At 43.3% G+C, this 19876-nt stretch overlaps 1 protein-coding gene across 2 annotated transcripts; it reads right to left on the reverse strand.

Moving 5' to 3' along the window:
* Window positions 1–1901: 1901 nt before the first annotated feature.
* SLC25A15 (solute carrier family 25 member 15) lies at window positions 1902–17374 on the reverse strand. 2 transcript variants are annotated; one of them, XM_061353166.1, is made up of 7 exons: window positions 17253–17374; window positions 15109–15229; window positions 11734–11992; window positions 6736–6873; window positions 6248–6417; window positions 5074–5232; window positions 1902–4203 (listed from the first exon to the last, which is right to left on the reverse strand). In XM_061353166.1, the coding sequence occupies exons 2-7, from the start codon at window positions 15161–15163 to the stop codon at window positions 4079–4081; spliced, it is 906 nt and encodes a 301-aa protein (XP_061209150.1). In that variant the 5' UTR covers window positions 15164–15229; window positions 17253–17374; the 3' UTR covers window positions 1902–4078. The 2 variants fall into 2 exon arrangements, with proteins under 2 accessions (XP_061209150.1, XP_061209151.1); XM_061353167.1 differs by lacking the exon at window positions 17253–17374 and having other exon boundaries at window positions 15109–15232.
* Between the last annotated feature and the right edge of the window lie 2502 nt (window positions 17375–19876).

Raw genomic sequence — 19876 nt, forward strand, 5'->3', positions numbered from 1 at the left:
GCCAGTAGAGGTCTTGGTACTGAACCACTTCTCATCAGAAATCCAGTGCTGTAGGGTTTTGAGAAATACTTAGCCTGGGAGCTGACTCTGGGGGTGGTTTGCTCCTCTGCTGCTCTTCCCTGCAGAGGGCTGAGATGGCCATATGCCCAAACCCTGGATCTCATCAGTTTGTGAGCACACTGTTTGTGTCTTCCTTGATGGGAAGCATGTGTTGAGCTGTTGCTTCTGTAGCTGTCTTATTGTTAGGATCCAAGAGTTACGGGGGGGAGGGACATAGCTTTCCACAGTTAATACCTAGTTAGTTAATGAAGTAAGATTTCTCTGAATCAGCTGTTGGAAGCTCTCAGAGTTGGAAGCTGCTGCTTTCAGTACTGTACTTCAAGTGTGGAGGCTTGAATGACCAACAGTATTCCACCAACTGTCTGCAGTTCTAGGTGCAGGATAGAGTGAGCCTGTGTCACATGTAGCCCAAGCTCCTTTGCAAAACAGGCCCAGCTAGAGGTGGCTCACAAACTAGTTATGTATATATCCCCCGTGTCTCCCGGCGCCGCAATAAAGAATACCTGCTTGTCAGCTTGAAAACTTTGTTGGCAAGTTTGTTCCTGGAGTTTTCTCCGAATCAATATCTCCCTAGATAGGGTTCTCACACAAGACTTTATCACTGCTTTTCCTTCCAGACTGGGATTTTGCATGTTGCAGACTGTAGCTGCTGCATCTTGTCCTGCTCTTGTGTATCTCCAGAAGAGCCTAGCTCTATCCCCTCCCATAAAGGAAGTAACTGTAGGTGGCAGCAAGAGCTCTCCTCAGCTTTGTTATGGGTGGGCAAACTCGGTCTTCACTATCCATCCTTGGCCTCTGCTTGACTTGCTTCACTATGTCACTGCTCTTCTTGTATTGGGAGCATGAAATTAGATGTGGGATTCTGTGTCTGCTCTGACAGCTGTGATAGGTATGAGCAGAGGGTCAGAACTGATTTGCTGGCTGTGGAGTCTGCTGCTACAGCTTAGCCGTTGCTGCAAAGGTTCAATTGTGCAGTGCTGTTCCCCAGACTAGTGGTGTTTAAGAGACTGCATGTGTTGCACATAAACCTGGTAAGCTGCTCCTCAAGGCCAAGGGGTGAGCTGGCAAAGTTAATGTAACCCTTATCTCTGGTTAGAGAAAAGGAAGAGATTCCTGCTTACACAGGAGTGACCACAGCTGCATCAGTAGAGGGCGATGGTGCAAGAAGGCAGCCAAGGTCTGCCTGCACTGAATGTACTAGGAGCTGGAAGAGGATGTCATTTTACTGTAGCCAGAACTGGCTGATGATTGAGTTTTTTGGCTTAGCTCAGGCAATTTGATACTGCTGTCCTAGGATGCCCTTTCTGAGAGCTTGTATGGCAGTTAAGGACAGCTGTCTTCCTGCCTGTGGAGTAAACTAATCTCTTCTTGTAGCAGCAGTGAGGGCTGAACAGCAAGTAAGGTTGCTGTTGATTCCTGTTTAAACAGGAATGAGTAACAAACTGTGTAAGGGAGATACTACATTTTTCCTGAGAGCCAAGAACCACTGCTCAGAAGATGGTAATGCTGGCAGGACTTACCCTTACAGTGTGAATCATGGCAATCTGCAATCTAAGAACTTGGAAATTGAGTTGAACCTTAATATTACAACTGACTGGTATTAACAAAGTACCAGGCCAAAAGCTAAACTAGAGGCTTTATTTTCCCTAGTAGGTTAAGGAAAATCTGCAGTTGTTTCACAGCACCTTGTTAGAGCTGTGGTTTTAAGGTCTTTTCCCATCCATTGACTGCGAAAGCACTTCGATTCGGGAAGAGTAGTGATACTGACTTCAACCTCTCTTTGCACCTCAGCAAGACAAGCTTGTTAAGCACTGTTGCACAAACAACTGTCAGGCACTCAGTTAATCAAATCAGACTTTATTCCCATGAAATCCTGTACCAATATCATGAAGTTTTTAGCAGAACAACTGATACATGTTACAGCTGAAGTAGCTGTGACCATAAAAATTACTGCTTGCATCACCTTCAAAAGAGAAACTCTCAAACTGCATGTTTATTTCAGCCACGGGCTTCTTATTGTAGGTTCAGTTCTAAATATCCTGCTTCTTTTGAAGCTTCAATTTTTGTATTAAAAACTGCAACCATGAGCTTTAAAAAATGAAAGCAAAGACAAATCTAAGAAATAGATTGAAGTATTCCACTGCTGTGGAGTCAGTCCTTGCCTTTTTGTAACTGTCAGAAGCACATACAAATGTCTAGCCAAGAGAAATAGTACAACTGGGGAAAGGGACAGTCTAGCAACTCTCTTAAAGCCTCATCTTCCTACCTGAATTATTTGAACATTTGGTATAAAGTACTGATGATGCACAGTATCATTCCCCATGTGCACCAGTCAAGCAAGGTAAATTGGTGCAGTAGACACTGAAGATTCTTCAGCCATGCCCTGCTTTAAAACTGCTTCTTCTCATGGGTGTATGAAAGGGAGATGAACAGTTCCTGCTGCACAGGAAGGCTGGAGAGGCAAGAAGAGTTTGTGGAACTGCAGCACATGCCTTTCATCAAGAAGGCTGTAACAGTGCAGTGTTATGTGAACCCTGGCTCCACTGCAAGAGGCAGCAGGTACTGAGATGCTTTCATCTGTACCTAAAGCTTTTTCCCATTTCTAGAATCTGAAAGGAGAACTGTAACATGCAGAACCAAGCTGTGGCTGTTGCCAGTCACTGACAAACTCTGGTTGCTGTGACGAGCTGCTACTCTCTGCATATCACTGATGAGTGTGGTGGGTCAAATGGCTCTGTGTTCTCCACAGGCACGGACTGACACTTAAAACCTAAAGCCATCCCTCTGTACAACTCCTCAATCCTGAATTGTATTGCTGAGACCTGCTCTGCCTTTGCAGTAGCTGCTTCTTGCAAGGCAGAGCATGCTTGTATAAAGAGCATCCTCTTTAAAAAAATTAAAGTGGCATCTAGAAATAGGTATAACATCATTTTGGGTAACGCTAACTATGTATTTCATTAAGTAGCGTGACCAAGCAGGCATGCCCCCAGGCCTGAAGGTGATAAAAGCTATCCAGTCATATGAGCTTTTTCCACTCTGCTGAATAGACACAGCAAATGGCAGGACTCCAGCCCAAGGAAATGCATGCTACACCACAGAGACCATAGCATCAGTTGCTTTTAAAAACTCAGTTCTGGCTTCCTGTTCCTCTCTGGCATCCCATCTTTCAAGCACATGGACTCATGCATGTCAAGGTGACCCAAACACAAGCTTGCACTGTTACAATTCTGTGCTCAAAGCCAGCTGCTATTTCCAGCAGTCTCCCTTAGTTTAAGTGCTCAATTCAGAGGTGCTCAGCATACTCCAGCACTTGAAAAGATTCAGAAAATAATGAAATGCTGCATGGACTCCTTAAACCCAGTAACTACATGTCTTTATCTCAAATGCAGGCAGATCTCTGACTATAAGTCAGGTAAGTACAAGGCAGGGTGTGAACACTTCCTACTTCTGTAAGCCCATTTACTTGGGCAGAGTACACAGGCAGACACCAACTGCTGTGACCTTGGAAAGTCACAGGGAAGAAGGGCAGGAGTCAAGCTGAGGGATCTGCATAAGTCAGCCATATTCACCAAGATTAGATATGACTGCTGTTCTTTCAAGTCAGACACTTGCTAGCAACAATGGGAGAATTCGCCACCACAGCACAGCCTTGGAAGCAGTGCTTTTGCTTGAACAAGTCACAGCCCACTGCTACATGTTACAGTAAACCCAACAGGAGGTCAACATAAGTCTTTTTTTTAGCACCATTACAGGTCAGGAAAATACATTATGACATGTAATGTATCTAGTGCAGAATCTGCAAGATGCAGATAGTTCTGCTGGGCCAATTCAACCAGCATGTACATATCTCTATAAAATCATCTGAATTTAAAAGATTACAAATCTTAAACTGCAGTTGAGTTCCTAAAATTAGGTCACTGATTTGGCCCTGCTCAGACCATGATGTGATCTACAGGTTTTTGATCCTTTACTTAAGTCATCCTTAAGCAGCTTTTCATTCTCCACCTGTCAGAAGGTGTCAGTAAGAATCTACTTGTTTCATCATAAGTTTCCGGCTGTACTCATAGGCAAGGAACAGTGCCCCATTGGCCAGGAATGCACGGATCATAGTTGGCTTTAGTCCAGAATACAAGGCAAGTACACCTGGAAATGAAATCGGAGCCAGTTAGCAATTTATTTACCTGCCTATCTGCATTAACTACTGCTTGTACCTTCAAAGGATACTGAAGTAACGCTTCTGCCTTGAGGGGCACACAGAGCACTGAACTCACTCGTGTAGCTGCTAACTGCAGTGTTACTGGATATTGATATGCCCAGAGCATCTAGAGTTGTAACATGAGTTTAGCCATTTAAGTGCTTATGTTTGAAGCTCATCTTAGGTATGACAGGGTCTTCAGAAGGCCACCCTGGTCACCTGAGGATATGGGTCACAGCAGCTCCACCACAGCAGGCAAAAGGGAACAGAAAGAACAGCAGGACTATGTTGAAGCTGTGCCCCAGGTCAGACTCCTGCTCTGGTGAGCATCTTCCCTAGCACCAGGGCTAGCGTTCAAGTCTTCTGAAGCGCATGGCACAGGTCTTTTCCAGAGATTAGGCGCTGAGGTAGATGCCCCACATTGCCAGTCTAGGTAGGCCTGATTTATCAAACAGCCCTCAGTCAGCCATATATTAACTTCTAGAGATGAAAAAAATTTTATTCTGAATTTGAACCAGTCCCTTCAATTTTCATGGACAGGTTTGGTCGTGGGGAATGGAGCTCATTCCTTTATCTGCTTTTAATGCCTATTGAGCTTTTGTTAGCTTTATGTGAATTGTTTCCTGAACGAAGAGGCATGGTCTCAATTTCTAGATTCCAAGCTGTCCAGACTACATAAGGCATCAGTATTTCTGCTAGTTAGAAGTGTCTCTAACACATTATAAGTGGACATTTCTTAAGCAATTTTTTTTGTGTTGGGGAGGGTATAGATTTCAATGTGCAGCCCTAGAGATGCAGTCAATATGCTGCATACTCACCTTCAGTTCTCACAACAGTTACAAACGTTCCCATAAAGCCTGTCTGTTTTCCAGCCATTGAAAGAACCTGAATTCTAGATTTGACACAGTCCACAGGATACACAGCAATCCACAGACAGCTGCCTCCAAAACCTCCACTTAGTAGCAAAGGAATAGGACCTAAAGTTAAGAAATAAGCTTTATAACCACCACAGAAATATTCACCAACATAAATATCACATTTATTTCATCTATAGAAATAGAAGAAAACCTGCTTATCAAAGGAACCAGCTTATGACAAAAGTTTCTGCTCCCCTACAAGCCTTGAAGTTAATCTTAAGCCACTGGTAAATTGCAAATCTAACTAGAAAGCTCAAAGGTTATAAGGAGTGCTTAGATTACTGGCCACGCTAAATAAGTGTAACTTGGAATTCTCTTCTGACTATTAACTAAATTAACTCTTCTCCTTTCACACTTGTAATCACTTTCGAAGGCTAACTGATGTTACTCTAAACATTTTCACACAAGGTCACTAATCACCTATACAGAGATTTATTGGTACAGTGAAGTTACTTTGTGGTGAGTCATTTTTCATAATGCAACCCTCATTTTGTGTTTCAGACCAGATATTTATTTACAACAAGAGAACGTGTGCAGCTGAAATCTTGACTGAAATTTTAACATCAAGACAAAGTATGACTGTTCAGTCTTTCAGCAGGAGACAAACCATCTTTATTCTGGCCTCTCATTTGTTCATGTCTAATTTTCAGCGTTCTCTCACTATCACTGTCATTGCATCTAATGGTCAGCACACATTTCAGCATGCACTTGAACACACTTAATATAGCTAAAGACTTCAAATTCTCTTTAAACAGCCGCCAAAATGAAATAGTTCAGAGTTGTGTTACATCAGGGTCAGATATTTAGGTAGTTTCATAGTGTTAATGTTAGCTCACTGTATTTATTCTCCATTTAAAATATTGCTCTGTTGCAAAGTGGTCACTTCAAGAATTCATTACTATATATACGCACAAAACACAGAACTCCATATTCTTGATGCCCAGTTTCCTTCATTTACATGTACTTTATAGCTGCTATGCCTCATTAGTGTATTTTCAGGGAAGATATGCTCCCCCTCTCCTTTATGTCCCCCACACAGCATGCTAAGATCCACATGGAAAAAGAGGCACCATACCTAATTCATCTTTTGATCTCCCAGAGGCAAAGAAAGTCCGGCTCAGTTCATACCCTCCAAAGAAGAAGAAATAGCCTGGGACTTCCCGCAGCAAAGTGCTCGACAGGCCACGGTAAAATCCAAGGGGACCATCCTTTTGAATAACACCTTTCACTACTGACCAAACTGTACTGATAGAGAGGTTGATCCAGTTAGTGATGTTTAATAGGCAGATAATGAGAAGGTTACAGAACAAGTGGCAACTGCAGTGACAGTTAAGGGTTAGATCCATTGCACAGACACAAGAATTCAGGTAAGACTTAGAACAAGAGCCTGCTGGGAGCCCCTCACTGGCATCCAGCTTTACCACACATGAAAAATCCCCAGGCTGCAACCCTCCCACCCACAGCTCTTGTCTGGTTAACAGTGCACTTACAAATGTGACCCTGAACCAATACACAAAAATAAGAGATACACATAAAAGGGTTTCAGAGATACTGAATACTTACTTGTGTCCCTGGATTATCTTTCCTGACAACTGCATTTCATGCATGGCCTGCAGCCGGCACTTCACCAGCTCTGTGGGACAGAGGACAAGGGTGGCAAAGGCAGAGGCGAAGGAGCCTGCAGCAGCATTCTGCAGATCACTATGAGAGAGAAATTGCTGAAGGTATTTGGGCACTGACCCTGAGTGCAGTGGAGCCACTGCACCTGCGATCAGCTCCCTGAACCTGTACTCTAAATATCAAGACAAACTGACAGAGTTTGAGGGCAAAAATCTCCAGGAAGACATCAGTTACCTGAACTAGTCAGATAAAAACCTAGCTCATTCCATCTTCATACACAGCTCTAAGACACTTGAAGATAAGCTCCAACCTTTACCCTTTTTGCTACACTTCAGTGACTGCTGCACAATAAACACTATCAAACCTTTGCCGCCTTAGATTTTTATAAATATTTCCATAGACTTGTTTTATTGGACAACTTCTTGGTACTCAAAAAGAACAATAATCACATCATACAAAGATCAGTGTTTTTAAAGTCACCTTGCTAGTATTAATACAGGTTTTCAGTGGAAGATGCTAGAAATCTGTAAGCAAGGCATAAGGGACCACTATAATATTTCTATGGATGTGCTGTCATGAAAAAAACCACGTGAATCAGAGGCAGCACAAACAAACCACACCACTGAACAAGACAGCACTGTAATCTACACTGAGTCACAGTATTAAAAAACTAGGGCTTACTTTGTGGTGAAATCATCAAGTCTGGGCTGCTAAACTGCCAGGCCTCAAAGACTCAGAATCATACTTCTTTATGAGTATGACATAGCTCTAAACAGGCCCCTACAAACACCGGTGTGCTAGACAAGACCTGCACAACAGCACAGAACAAGTGGAGCTTCTCTCTTCTTTCCTGGGGAATCAGCTGAGCCTGACCTCACTGGACACAGAAATTATTTCCATACAAAGGAGGTGTTTTCCCTGTGTCCAGCAGTTTCATACATCTGTAGTATCAGAGATTAAAGCTAACAGCTTTTTGCCTTAAAGAAGCATCACAGAACTAAAGCTGTGACATGAAGCAAAGCTTGTGAGATATTCAGATATGGCAGTGATAAGAACTGTCAAAGTGGGAGGAATCAGTAACTGCCTGCAGAGCAGCATCTGAATAATGTGCAGTAAATAAGAAACGACAACATTGATTGCACAGCCCTCTTGCAGCATGAGCTTGGCAGAACAGGGATCTGAAATGCAACCCACTAAAGCTGAAGACAAGAGAAATGCATAGTTAAAAATACAGTATGTGGCTGAGCCCTGCAGTCATAAAGTTATGAGCTAGAGCAAGGCAGTAAGGTTACACTCTGAAAAATAAGGATAAGAAAATATGGAAGGTGCCTTCTAACTATGCACTTAAGAGTGTACAGGATCCTTTGTCCTTCAGGAGAGAAAAAAAATCAGATGCTATCAGATGAAAGGAATTCTGGCACGTGTACATAAAGGAATAGATTTAGCCATAATTCAGATCTTCTCTACTTTTGCCTGTTGATGTTTAGTTCTACATACAAAAATTCAACTAGATCTACTGTTTAGGCTTTGGTCTTTAATACCATGAACCTCACTGCAGAAGTGATAAGCCCTGAATCCTGTTTTGAGTTACCTTTCAACTCACAATGCCTAATTCAGTATTTTTTCTGGATGGGAGAGTTTTGATCACACATCACAGGAGCCAGAATCCTTCCCTTACACTGCTGCTGCTTCTACCAAAGGCATTCATCTTGGTGGACTTCTTTTTCCGCCAAAGAAAATTACGTGCCGAAGATGACCAGTCACGTACTGCGAGAGTCAAACTGAGGTGAACAAGGATAAGAGTTATTCCAGTTCAGACTTCGGCACAGAATGAGGTCAGTTTGGTCAGACTAAACGGGCATTTAAAGACAAATGGATTTTAGCACTTCTCTTTCCATTTGGTTATCTCAGTTTAGACTTTAGCATGGAATTAAATGTTTGGTTGGACTAATAGATGTTAAAGATAAAAAGAATTTAGCATTTTTCTCTCCATTTGTTTTCTCTGATTCATGCAGCAGTGGCATTTATTCCCCTAACTCGAAAAAGTGTTGTTTTGTAACTGTCCTTGTAACTGTTTGCAAGGCTTCACACTCTGACCAGGGTATCCCTAAACACGGGCAGGCCAGGGAAGCTTATTTCCAAGTTGCTTAAAGCTACAACTGAAAAGTGAGCAAAACCAAACTATTATAGCTGGATTTAAGACATCTCAAACATTATAAAATAATGGGAAAGTGACAAGGAATTTCTTATATATGGGTAAGAAAAATGGTCAGGTTCACCTCAGTTTGTGACTTGACAGATTTGCTTATTCAGGCTAAGACAGTATGACAGTTTTTAAACAGCAGCGGCAATGAAGGCAATTATACTTATTAACTTGTCATGTCTTGAGGTTAGCCACCTCATCAGGGTTTCTTTCCACCCTTACAGCACACTACAAAGGCTTTCCTACTCTCCCACAATGAGTATGAATGTCCTGGACAGGCTACATGTACTCAGGGCACCACTGCAGGCCATGTCAATACAATTCTCTCACACATGCACCTTTAAGATGTCCCTACAATGATCCAAATGAAGAGATCAAGAGAACAGCACAGAGGGAGAAATCTTTCAAGTAAGCTTAAACCCTTTAAGTGTTTTGTCCTAGCACAGCCATGCTGTCACACTATTTGCTCTTCAATCAATGATGCATTAAACAGCCATCCTGGATCTGGAAAGTACCACTACCTGACCAAGGAAAGAAGGGTCAGATGTCAGAAGCACTTGCTATTACTACATACTCAAATTAACTTCCCATTCTGCATCCTACTCCAAATACATGGAGTAGTACACCTATGCATACTGTTTGAAAGCTTCCTGCGCTACCTCCCCTACATGCACCATAAACATGTTGTCTCAGTCACATCAAGAGGTGATCCTAGGACCCCTGCAAACCTGTGGTCTACCTCCCAAAAGGATCACAAAACAGTTAAGAAGCAGAGCATGCTGTTGGTAGGCCTGCTTCCTCATTTTAGTGGACAGAATAAGATAAGGGGTCTGTAAGCTCATCTAAGAAAGTGGAAACAGTTGTCTCAGCTGAGATCTCAAATTACCAGAAAACAGTGAAAAAGAATGCAAGTAGAAAGCAACTAATATAATTTGTTTCCTCATCACTTCATATTCCCTCATAGTTGGCCTCAGTCTTTAAGATACAGCATATCTCAATATGTGACAGAAGAACACCTCAATGCCACTTCAAAATATTTGTCTTGTACTTAGCTAGCTATCCATATCATGGCAGAGATCTTAAATGGAGAATTTAAGGCCTCCTCAGCTACCTCTATTTGGATACATGTGACAGAGGCAGAACACAACTATTAATAAAAAGCTAAGTGTGGGTAACCTTGCATCACTCTCTGAACGGAGTTAGGACAGTATGAGAAGTCTTTTATACATTGTGGAACAGCACAAGGATGGAGAAGGTGCAGATACTCTCAGTGCTGCACAGAAGACATACCTTGAGAAATGGGCAACAGTAAGGCACACAGACTGCTGGACCACTGACGGCTCTAGAGTGGTGCACCTGGAGAAAAGCCATCCTAGCTAGAAAGAGATGATTATTATGCCAGTGCATACATCCATGATGTGATCACACCCTAAATACCCTGCACAGCTCTGGTCTTACCCACTAGAAGCCCAGACACAGTACAATTACCAGAGTTCCAGAGAAAGACAAAGACGGCTACAGGAACATCTGTCTTACACATCGTTCTTATGAGAAGAGATTGCAGGAGCTGGGCCTGTTTAGTCTAGAGAAGAGGAGACTGAGAGGGGATCTCATTAATGCATATAAATATCTCAAAGGCAGGTGCCAGGAGGATGGCACCAGACTCTTTCCAGTGGTGCCCAGTGACAGTACAAGGAGCAATGGCCATAACTAAAATACAAGAAATTTCACTTCAACATGAGGAAGAAATTCATTACATCGAGAGTGGCAGAGCTGCCCAGGGAGGCTGTGGAGTCTCCCTCACTGGAGATATTCAAAACGTGCCCGGACACGTTCCTGAGTAACATGCTCCAAGTGGCACTGCCTTGGCAGTGGGGTTGGACTAGATGATCTCCAGAGGTTCCTTCCAACCCTAATGATTTGGTGATTCTGTGAACAGATTCAGTGCCCACTGGCTAGGAGGGCTGGGATCCTTCCATCCAGGAACATACTCAGGTAGGGAAGAGGGGCACAGAGCAATGGATAGAGGTCTGCAAGACCTCAGCATGCAGATGGTGGCTATGGATCAACGGTTACAGAACTAATGACTATCACCTGCAGAACTCTGCCAAAGCATACTGCAGATGCAAGGAACTTTCAAGAATTCTAGAGGAGACTGGATAAGTGCTCTTGTCCAGTTACTGATGGGATCATACCATGATAAATAAATCCTCTGAACTAAGAACACAGCCTGGCAGAGGACTCAGAGCATTAAACACTCCCTTCTCCTGTCGTTCTTCAGATAACCACTTATTGCCAGTGACACCATAAAACTAGACATTCGGTCTTGCCACCATTCCATTCAAGCTTTTGAAACGTAAATAAAGACAGTATTAGAAAGGTGTTCTTTCCCCTTAGTACATCCCCCTAAGAGAAGAGCCACTTCTTCCCCTGCAAAATCAGAACAGCCTAGAGATCAAGGGAATACTAACCTTCAGGTGTTGCAATGCTCAGTCCCTTTGGTTAAGAACATTCTAGGTCTTAAGTATTCCAGTTAAGTTGTGGTTTTCTAAACTAGGCAGCTGCACTGACAAGTAGATGGCTCTGTTGCAGTTAAGCACCGTATCCTAGCACAAAGCTTACTACAATGCATACTGGCAGAGGCAGGTCTAGGACATCTGTTGCACCCTGACAATACAATAGTTGCATGATTTTTTGTTTATTTATTTTAAAATGTAAAGCAGATTTTTATTACTAACCTGAGCTTTGTTTTCCTGTCTACTCCAAGAATTCTTCTCACAATCTGTTGGCAAAATCCATAGCACATGAACAGAACGGAGTTCTCCGCGATGTTGGCAACAAGTGCTGGTGTGGTTCCCTGGTAGAAGCCTCGAAACCCCACTTGCTTATAAGTTTTCACAAAACAGTCCACAAGGCCTTTGTACATGTCCGGGAATGTCTGCATCTTCACCTTTGCGGTGTCAAAGGGCTGGCCGGTCACCACGCATGCTGTCCCACCTAAGCAAGCAGTGGAAGTTAAGAGGGTGGCTGAAGGTTATCACAACTCAAACACCTACACACAAACACCATTATTAGCAAAATTATGCAGAAAAAGATGAGTTAATTCTCCACAGGAAAAGACAAGTGCACTAATTTTAGCACAATGGCAGCGATTGTCAGTGGTGGGTTTAGTTACCCGAAGAAGAAAAATCAGGCGTAAGAGCAGTAACAGCTTGATTCTCATTAAACATTTCTTTACTCAAAGCGGGCAACTAAATGAATCTGATCACTTACATAAATGGTTCTGAATTAGAGGTATTGTTCTGCAATCAAGTCACTTGTGTTAACAAGTTAAAGCAGCATTTTCCTTTTCTCATTACTGCAGTGAATCATAAAATCAGAAACCATCTGATTTTATGTTCTCTTGATAAGAAAAAAATGGAAGATTTGTAATCAAGTGAGGCAAAGATTCCTCCAGGACAACAGAATACTGCTGAGAGTGTCAAAACTGATGAAACACTGTGAATTGATAACCAAAGACTCAAGCCCTTTACTTCAAAACTCCAGATGATTTTTATGTACATTTATTCCCACATACTCGAATAAAGTGTCCAGTATAAGCTGGAAAAGGGCAAAGTTTCGTATCGTGTTATCTTTTCCAAAGTCAAGAGCCAGGTCAATATCCTGAAAACTAGAGATATTTCCATCAATTTCATCAACCACCACTTTGCCAACAGTGCAAATCTGTTCTTCCACAGATCAAACTCAACTCAGTAGTCTGCAGAAACAGCTAAAATTACACTTTTTCAGTAAGAAATACCAGTGTATGCTGACAGCAACCTATTAGAAGCCAACACCTAGCAGAAATCATATAATAGGTGTACCTTATATAGGCTTTATAGTTTTGCTTTACTAGTAAAAGAACCATCCTAGACCAAAATAACCTAAAAAAGGACAAAAGAACCAACCTAAACTAGAAGCTGATCTTTAATGAAAGCACAGTTGACCTTAAAGAGGGCAAGTTAACAAGATACTTTTTCAGCTATGAAACTGAAATAATTATCTGCAAATGCAGATACTATAAAGAAACTAAAATAGGAACAAATGTGTGAATCCAATTAAAATCAGTTATTTTTCTTCTAAGTGGGGAGAAGAAGGCTAAGCATTTGTTTAACCGGGGTTATTTTCAATGACTTTTACTCATTGCAAACACATTTGTGTCACATAGTTGTTGCTCAAGATCTAACTGCCATTAAACCTCATTCTCAATCAGATGGATCATTAAAAGCTTGAGAGCAAATCATGCAAAGAAGCACAAACAGCTTCTTGCTCTAGGACAGATAACCAAGGACAGTAGCAGCTGGCTCAGACCAGTAACATTCATAGAAGCCTCAGATGAAAAGCAGAGCTGGAAGGGCTTAGCCAATGTTATCTGCACAGAAGTCAGCTAGATGTTAATCTACAGGACAAATACTAGGTTCCTATGTGAAGGCAGATGTAAAACATTCACATGTATAAAATAACAAGTGTTGGCAGAAGCCCAAGAAATCCAGGCATGGTCTTGCGAATGCAAAGTTTAAATATTGGGAGTTGACTGTGAATAGCTGTTCCAAAAAGAGAAAGGACTCTCCTTATTGGAGGTGGCACAAGTAAACTACAGCCATGAACTTCTACCTCAAGGTGAAGACCAAGAGTCCCAGTTAATGTCTGAAATATTAAAGGAAAAAATAATTATTCTAGCCAGGAGTAAGGAATCTAAAAAATCTAAACAACAAAACCAAATAAACCAGAAAAAAAATTAGTCAACCCTGCTTGAACATTTAGAAAAATGCAGCCCTTATAGTAAGATGGGAACAGTGGAGAAAGAGTCCTACTTAATCAAAGAAGTGATCAGAGGTTGCTCAGATGCTAGGCAAAGGACTTTGACCGACAGGCAGCTAAATGATTTATTCTTGTTCAGAATGTACTTGCCCCTATATGTCATTACTTATCAGCTAGCGGAGACTGCATGCAGAGAGAAAGGTAAAACCAGGTCATGCATTTGCTGGAGGAACTACCTGTTTGCCTAGTTAAATACACTCTCTAAAGGGTGCAGACACACTCATAAAACAGAAACGAGCACTACCAATGAACATAAGCAATACAAAGCAAGTATGTGGAAATAATATGGGAAATAAATATTAGAGGAACAGTAAAGCTGTAGTTTTATTGCAGAGTAAAGTAGCAAAGAAAAAGAACAAGAACAATGATTTAGGATTACTGAAGTCAAGCTGAAAAAGGTCTGAATTCCTCCATCCTGTCTGAAGAAAGGAGAACTATACCAGAGAAGAAATCAGCATAATTAGTTCTAAGATTCTCTACTGCCAAAACCCAGGCAGACCTCAAGTGCATGCCCTGTTAGCCTGAATGTGGGCACAGAACAGTATCATCAGACAAATCTTCCCTTCCTCCTTTCCTGATAAACACTGCCAGCTTTGAAATGTCAAATAGACCCCTTTTCTTTGGTAGAGGTAAATAATTCACCCGTCAGCCACAGACATTACCAACATGGTAATGTTAATGAGACAATGAAACTGCTTCCACATTTGTGATTGTCACAAGTGGTCCAGCAAAACTTTATAGCACCGACCAGACTGAAGGGCAAGTTAGTTAAGTGAGTTCATCATCATCAGTCCTATTACTGAGCTTGCCAGCTTTTAAAGATTCACACCAGGATGTTGTCTGAGCCAGTAACTCTTCAGATAGCCTCTCTTGTCCATTTCGGTTACAGTGTTCCTGTGACAAAAGCAGCACCTCAATCCCTCACACAGTTTGAATTCATTCCAAAAGTCTACTTGTGACTGATTCTTAAACTCCTGCAAGTGTAACAACCAACACTGAAACTTAAACCTTCCTCTGTAAAACTCTTAGTCTGAAATAAGGGTTACACCTCCACTATGTGGCAGGGGTTTCACTAGGGAGCAGCAATAGTGATGCAGTTACAACACTGGCTGAGATCAACTGCTTCATCTCAATGTCCTTAAAACATGGAAAGTGAGGCTTTTTATAGCATCAGGAAACTGTTTTTACAGTTGTCAGAGGCACTGAAACTGTCCCTAAGAAATTCTGTGCAATTAAGTTTTCTCCAGCATTACCTGCAGCTCCTGCTGTGAGGTCAATAGCAGCCTGAATAGCAGAGTTGATCTTCATGCTTCACACTTATCAGTTACTTCAGAGTGAAGTCTCCCCTTTCCTGGCAGATGTGGAGGTACTTATCTCCTGAGGGAAAAGAAAGATGTAGCATACATGACTTATCACAATAACTGACAGGTAGAAGCATCACATGAATGCTTTCACTTCCACTCTTCAATTTACCTTCTTCAATGACATTTAGATGCAGAAAATGCTTGTCCCCAAGACTGAGACTTGGCATATTTGTAGTCTGACTGACTAGTCTTGCCACGTTATGCAAGTCCTCTGGAGTACCACTGCCCAGCTTCAAATTACTTGGGCTTTCTAGCTTCTAGTCTCCCTGGATGTCTCAAATGAAAGCAGAGTACCTCCAGGGAAGAATGTTGAGCATTACCTTTCTATCTCTACAACTGCCTGAAAGGAGAATGGAGAGAGGAGGTGGCTGATCTCTTTTTCCAAGTAAAAGAGTGACAGGACAAGAGGTAACAGCCTCAAGCCGCACCACAGGATACTTAGACTGGATATTAGGAAAAATTTCTTCACCGAGAGGGTGGTCAGGACTGGAACAGGCTGCGCAGGGAAGTGGTGGAATCACTGCCCCTGGAAGTGTTCAAAACAGTGAAGATGAAGCCCTCAGTGATATGGTTTAGTGATGGACTTCACAGTGCTGGGGTAGAGGTTGGGCCTGATGATCTTGAAGGTCTTTTCCAACCTAGTTGAGTCTATGCTTTCTTATAGAAACAGTATCCATCAGCTGTGTAAGGCTAGCTGGCAAGAATATTTCCCCACCCCATCTCAGCTCCCCACCTATAGAGCAAAACAGAATTGCTCTCATCATGGTGAACAGCAGCTAAGAAAACTATAAATTGAGACACATCAGGTATTTCTACGTGGCTCTCGGAAGATATGAGTAGAAAGCGAATGAATATGAACACCTAGAATTGTTTCTGGCTGTCACGTTCCCAGTGCAAGTCTCTCACACAATAGCATATTACAAATAAGAATTACACCTCAACTTTCAGGAAGGCAGCTGGAAAGAAATACAGAAATACAAGGGCAACACTTTCAAATAAACCATTCAAATTAATTCAGTTCTCAAGTTTGCAGCAAGGTGCTTTCACTGGGTGAGCAGCTAAAACAAGCTTGCTTATCTGGAGTAAGATCACTGAGTCAATGATCTCTCACTGTTCCAGAACCCTGTTTCTGAGCAAGACACTTGGCAGGTGGTGCTGTCAAAAATGTTGCATGAGTCTTTAACAAACACACAAATACACACACGATTCAGCCCCCCATTGACTTTTAAGCCTGTCTTCAAGCACAGTACATCAATTAACAGGATGTTTTTCACTCTTCTACCTACTGTAATGCTGCTTCTGAAGCCTGTTGCCTGCCAAAACGTATTCTGGGGTAATATGAACACGAAACACAAATTCCCACAGGCTAAATTAAAAGATTAAGAAAAACTAAAAATCAGACTGTATGAACCTCATCCTTTGTAGAACTTTTACACGACAAGCACAGATGTTTGCATGTAACTTCACATGTCCGGTACACGTCACATGAATCTGAACATAATGCATTAAAAAAAAATAAATCAATCACTATTCTTGTAATAAATGACACTAATGCACATACTATTCCCAAATTATCGTTACAGATGTAAGCTGTTTCACTATTGACAGCAAAGTATGCTACATGTTATTTCAAGACCATATGTTATGCTCCATGACCAAGTTACATTTCATTATCCTCATTAGTGCTCATGCAGCACTTCAGTTTTGCTTTTCATGTAAAGGCAGAAAAGAACAGATAGGTGGGGCAGCCTATGGAGGGGATCTAGCAAGCAACAATTGCCTGCATTCAGTAAAATGTACACTGCTTGCATCATGCTGAGTGCTTACCGACTTGTGCCAGCCCCCAAAGGGCGCACATGCCAAGTGACCCACACTGAAAGCCTGGCAGCAAAAGGAAAACCAGAGATGCCTACACAAACATGTACGGCTTAAAAGCCAAGAAAGTTTAGTTTCCTGATCCATAAAAGCACATTGCTGCTTTCAGAAGGTTCACAACTTAGTGAAAACTAAACCAGTATTATGTATGTACATACCTATCCTCTTTTTTTTTTTTTCCTATTTGTAGCCACACTAGCAGATAAAAAACTGCTTGTAGATACCAGCAAGGCAAAAACTGCTCTACTTCCAAAGTGAATCCAAGGCTCAGAAAGGCAACAACTGCTCTACTTCCAAAGTGAGTCCAAAACTCAAACCTGGAAACACAGCATTAGTAAATGGCACAGGTACCACCGATTCCTCCACCCTCAGCCCCAAACGTTACTCTCGGCTGACACACGCATCAAACACTAGGTGACAATCCCAGAAGGTATCGCAGCTCCTTGCTAGAGCCCACAAAGGCAGGCTACAGCTCCCCTCCCCAAGGTCACAGCAGGCCATGCCCCAGCGGCACTGCAACAGCGTGCGAACCACGCAGCTGGGCTGGTGCAAGGGGCTCTTCACTAGGCAGACCGCAGGCAAAGCTGCGGGGCAGGTTTCATCCGGAGCAGAAGGCTTGGCTGCAGGGGCAGCGATTCCTGCTCCCAGAACACCGCCCGTTCACCGCAGGAAAGCCGCGGCCTGCGCTTGCCGGGGGGATTGCAGAGGCCCGCCGCGGAAGGAGGCGGCCGAGCTCCGCACCCCCGGCCTCATGTCTCTCTAGGGAGGCTGCCCGCAGCTTTCCGGGGGAGTTCCAATACCGCTGAGCCCCAAGGCCGCGGCGCAAACTGGGCTTGCCTGCAAGCCCACAGGCGGCGGGGCTGCCCGGCTCCCGGCCACGGACCCTCCGCTCCGCGCCTTCCCGGTCCGCTCCTCCCCCCAACGGGGAGGACACAGCCGCAGCCTCCCGCTTCCCCCCACCACCACTCACCACAGAGCACACCACCGGCCCCAGCCGCCCCGCCGCCACCTCTATATAGGCGGCCGAGGGAGGCGGCGCGGCTCCCCCGCGGCCCCGGGGAAAGAGAGGGCCGGGGAGGCGCTGGGCGGGTGTCGGCCTGCGCTGCCCCCGGCGGCGGGAGGTGGCTCCGGGCGGGCGGGGAGACGCCCAGCGGCCGGTGACCCGGGTTCGGGGTGCACAGGCGGCAGCACCGCGTCCCCGCCGGAACCCCAAGGCCTGGACGGGGCGGCTGTGAGGCTCCTACCGGGGCCCAGTGGTGGCTGTGCTCGTGGCTGTGAGAGCAAGACTCGGGCGGCTGCTGCTGCTCGAATCCAGTAACACTTCCCCCCTAGAAACCCTGTTGCTGGTGAACACATCCCTGGCAGTGTTCCAAGGCCAGGTTGGATGGGGAGCTAGATATCTTTAAGGTCCTTTCTAACCCAAACCACTCTAGGATGCTGTGATGCCCTGTTTCCCAAAATACAAAATTCCTGTTAAGTTTAACACATGTATTAGAGGACCAAGCTATACAAGTTTACAACTATTTGTACTTAAATAATAAATACACAGCATTTGCAATCTCCTACAGTCTACAGTTATATGCCTGACATCTTGGATATTGACAAAAGTAAACGGTTTTTCTGCCTCTTCAGTGGGGTTGAAAAATCAAATAATTGTGGCGATACAAATAAAAGGTGTTCCTGCTCTGCCATCTGCTAAACCCCCTAGCTATATAGGTGCATAAACGACAGTGACCTGTAGCACGTTAAATTGGACATACACATTTGCAAGCAATTTGCTGCTGATCTCCAAGTGACTTTTCCTAAACTGAGATACCAGTTTTGTGCTCCTAGGTTCTTGGCAATATGAAGTGGGCATGTAGTGGCTTAAACCACTGTGATGAGGGCTAATACCACTTTCCTCAGCTAAAACTACACAGAACTCTACCTCCCTCCCCCTTACCCCTTTTCTTTTGATTAGCAATTAAGTGAAGTGCTTGCTATAAGGCTCATTGAAGCAGTGCCCAGTTGAGCGCAGCAGGACACTGTGCAGCCTGTGCAAAGCTAAATGAACTGTATTTCTAATGTGCCTCAGTGATCAGTAATACTTGAGATACTCTGCCGGACCAGGCAGTGTTTCTGGGCAGTGCTGTATGCCTGCAAGCCCTGCTGAGCTGCACATGTGTTTGCATGGATTGAGACCTCAGAGCTACGTATTTGTGCTTACATCCATGGTGTTTTCCACCAGATAAAACTGACAGCTCCTACTTTCAAATCCCAAGCCAAGAAAAAATTGTTATAAATACCAGAAAGCTGAATGTACATTTCCCCTCATCACTTTTAATTAATTGTAGGGTTCAGATTAATTTTTTTCTAGATAGCTACTTTCTTGAAATATTCTTTTTAATGGTTTAGGGCTATTATTCAAAATATGGCAATTGTTAAGGAAGAGCAAGCTAGGTTATAAATGGGTTTAGAAACAATACATTAAATTGTAAATTATTTTGACTTCAATGTAGAAATGATTGCTGAGAGGTGGTAACCAGTTAGTGGTTGGAGTTAGTTGTGCATCTCAAATGACCTGAAATACTTAAGAGATCACTGTTTAGTCTCAAAGAATTGACCTGTGTACTGACTTCCTTCTTAGCAGGACTGTTGGAAGACCCAGTTGGTGAAAAGCACTCTCATGCACTGAAGCTTGCAACTAATACGCCATTAAACTGCATGCTGCCTGCTCTTGCCGTTTGCTGCTGGAACATCAGGCCTGGAGTATTTGAGGATGTTTCTCCATAATGCCGTTCCT

Source organism: Neopsephotus bourkii, unplaced genomic scaffold, assembly GCF_033783945.1.
Source record: "Neopsephotus bourkii isolate Nb327-2 ecotype Australia unplaced genomic scaffold, CSIRO-AGI_Nbou_v1 NB_663, whole genome shotgun sequence".
Classification (NCBI taxonomy): domain Eukaryota; kingdom Metazoa; phylum Chordata; class Aves; order Psittaciformes; family Psittacidae; genus Neopsephotus; species Neopsephotus bourkii.

Excerpts from the sequence above, each read along its gene's own strand:
- SLC25A15 (XM_061353166.1), bottom strand. The coding sequence starts at position 15,163 with ATGAAGATCAACTCTGCTATTCAGGCTGCTATTGACCTCACAGCAGGA. Across the intron at positions 6,874-11,733 it reads GACAGGAAAACAAAGCTCAG|TGATCTGCAGAATGCTGCTG; the intron begins GTTAGTAATAAA and ends TCTCTCTCATAG. Across the intron at positions 5,233-6,247 it reads GAGATCAAAAGATGAATTAG|GTCCTATTCCTTTGCTACTA; the intron begins GTATGGTGCCTC and ends TCTTAACTTTAG.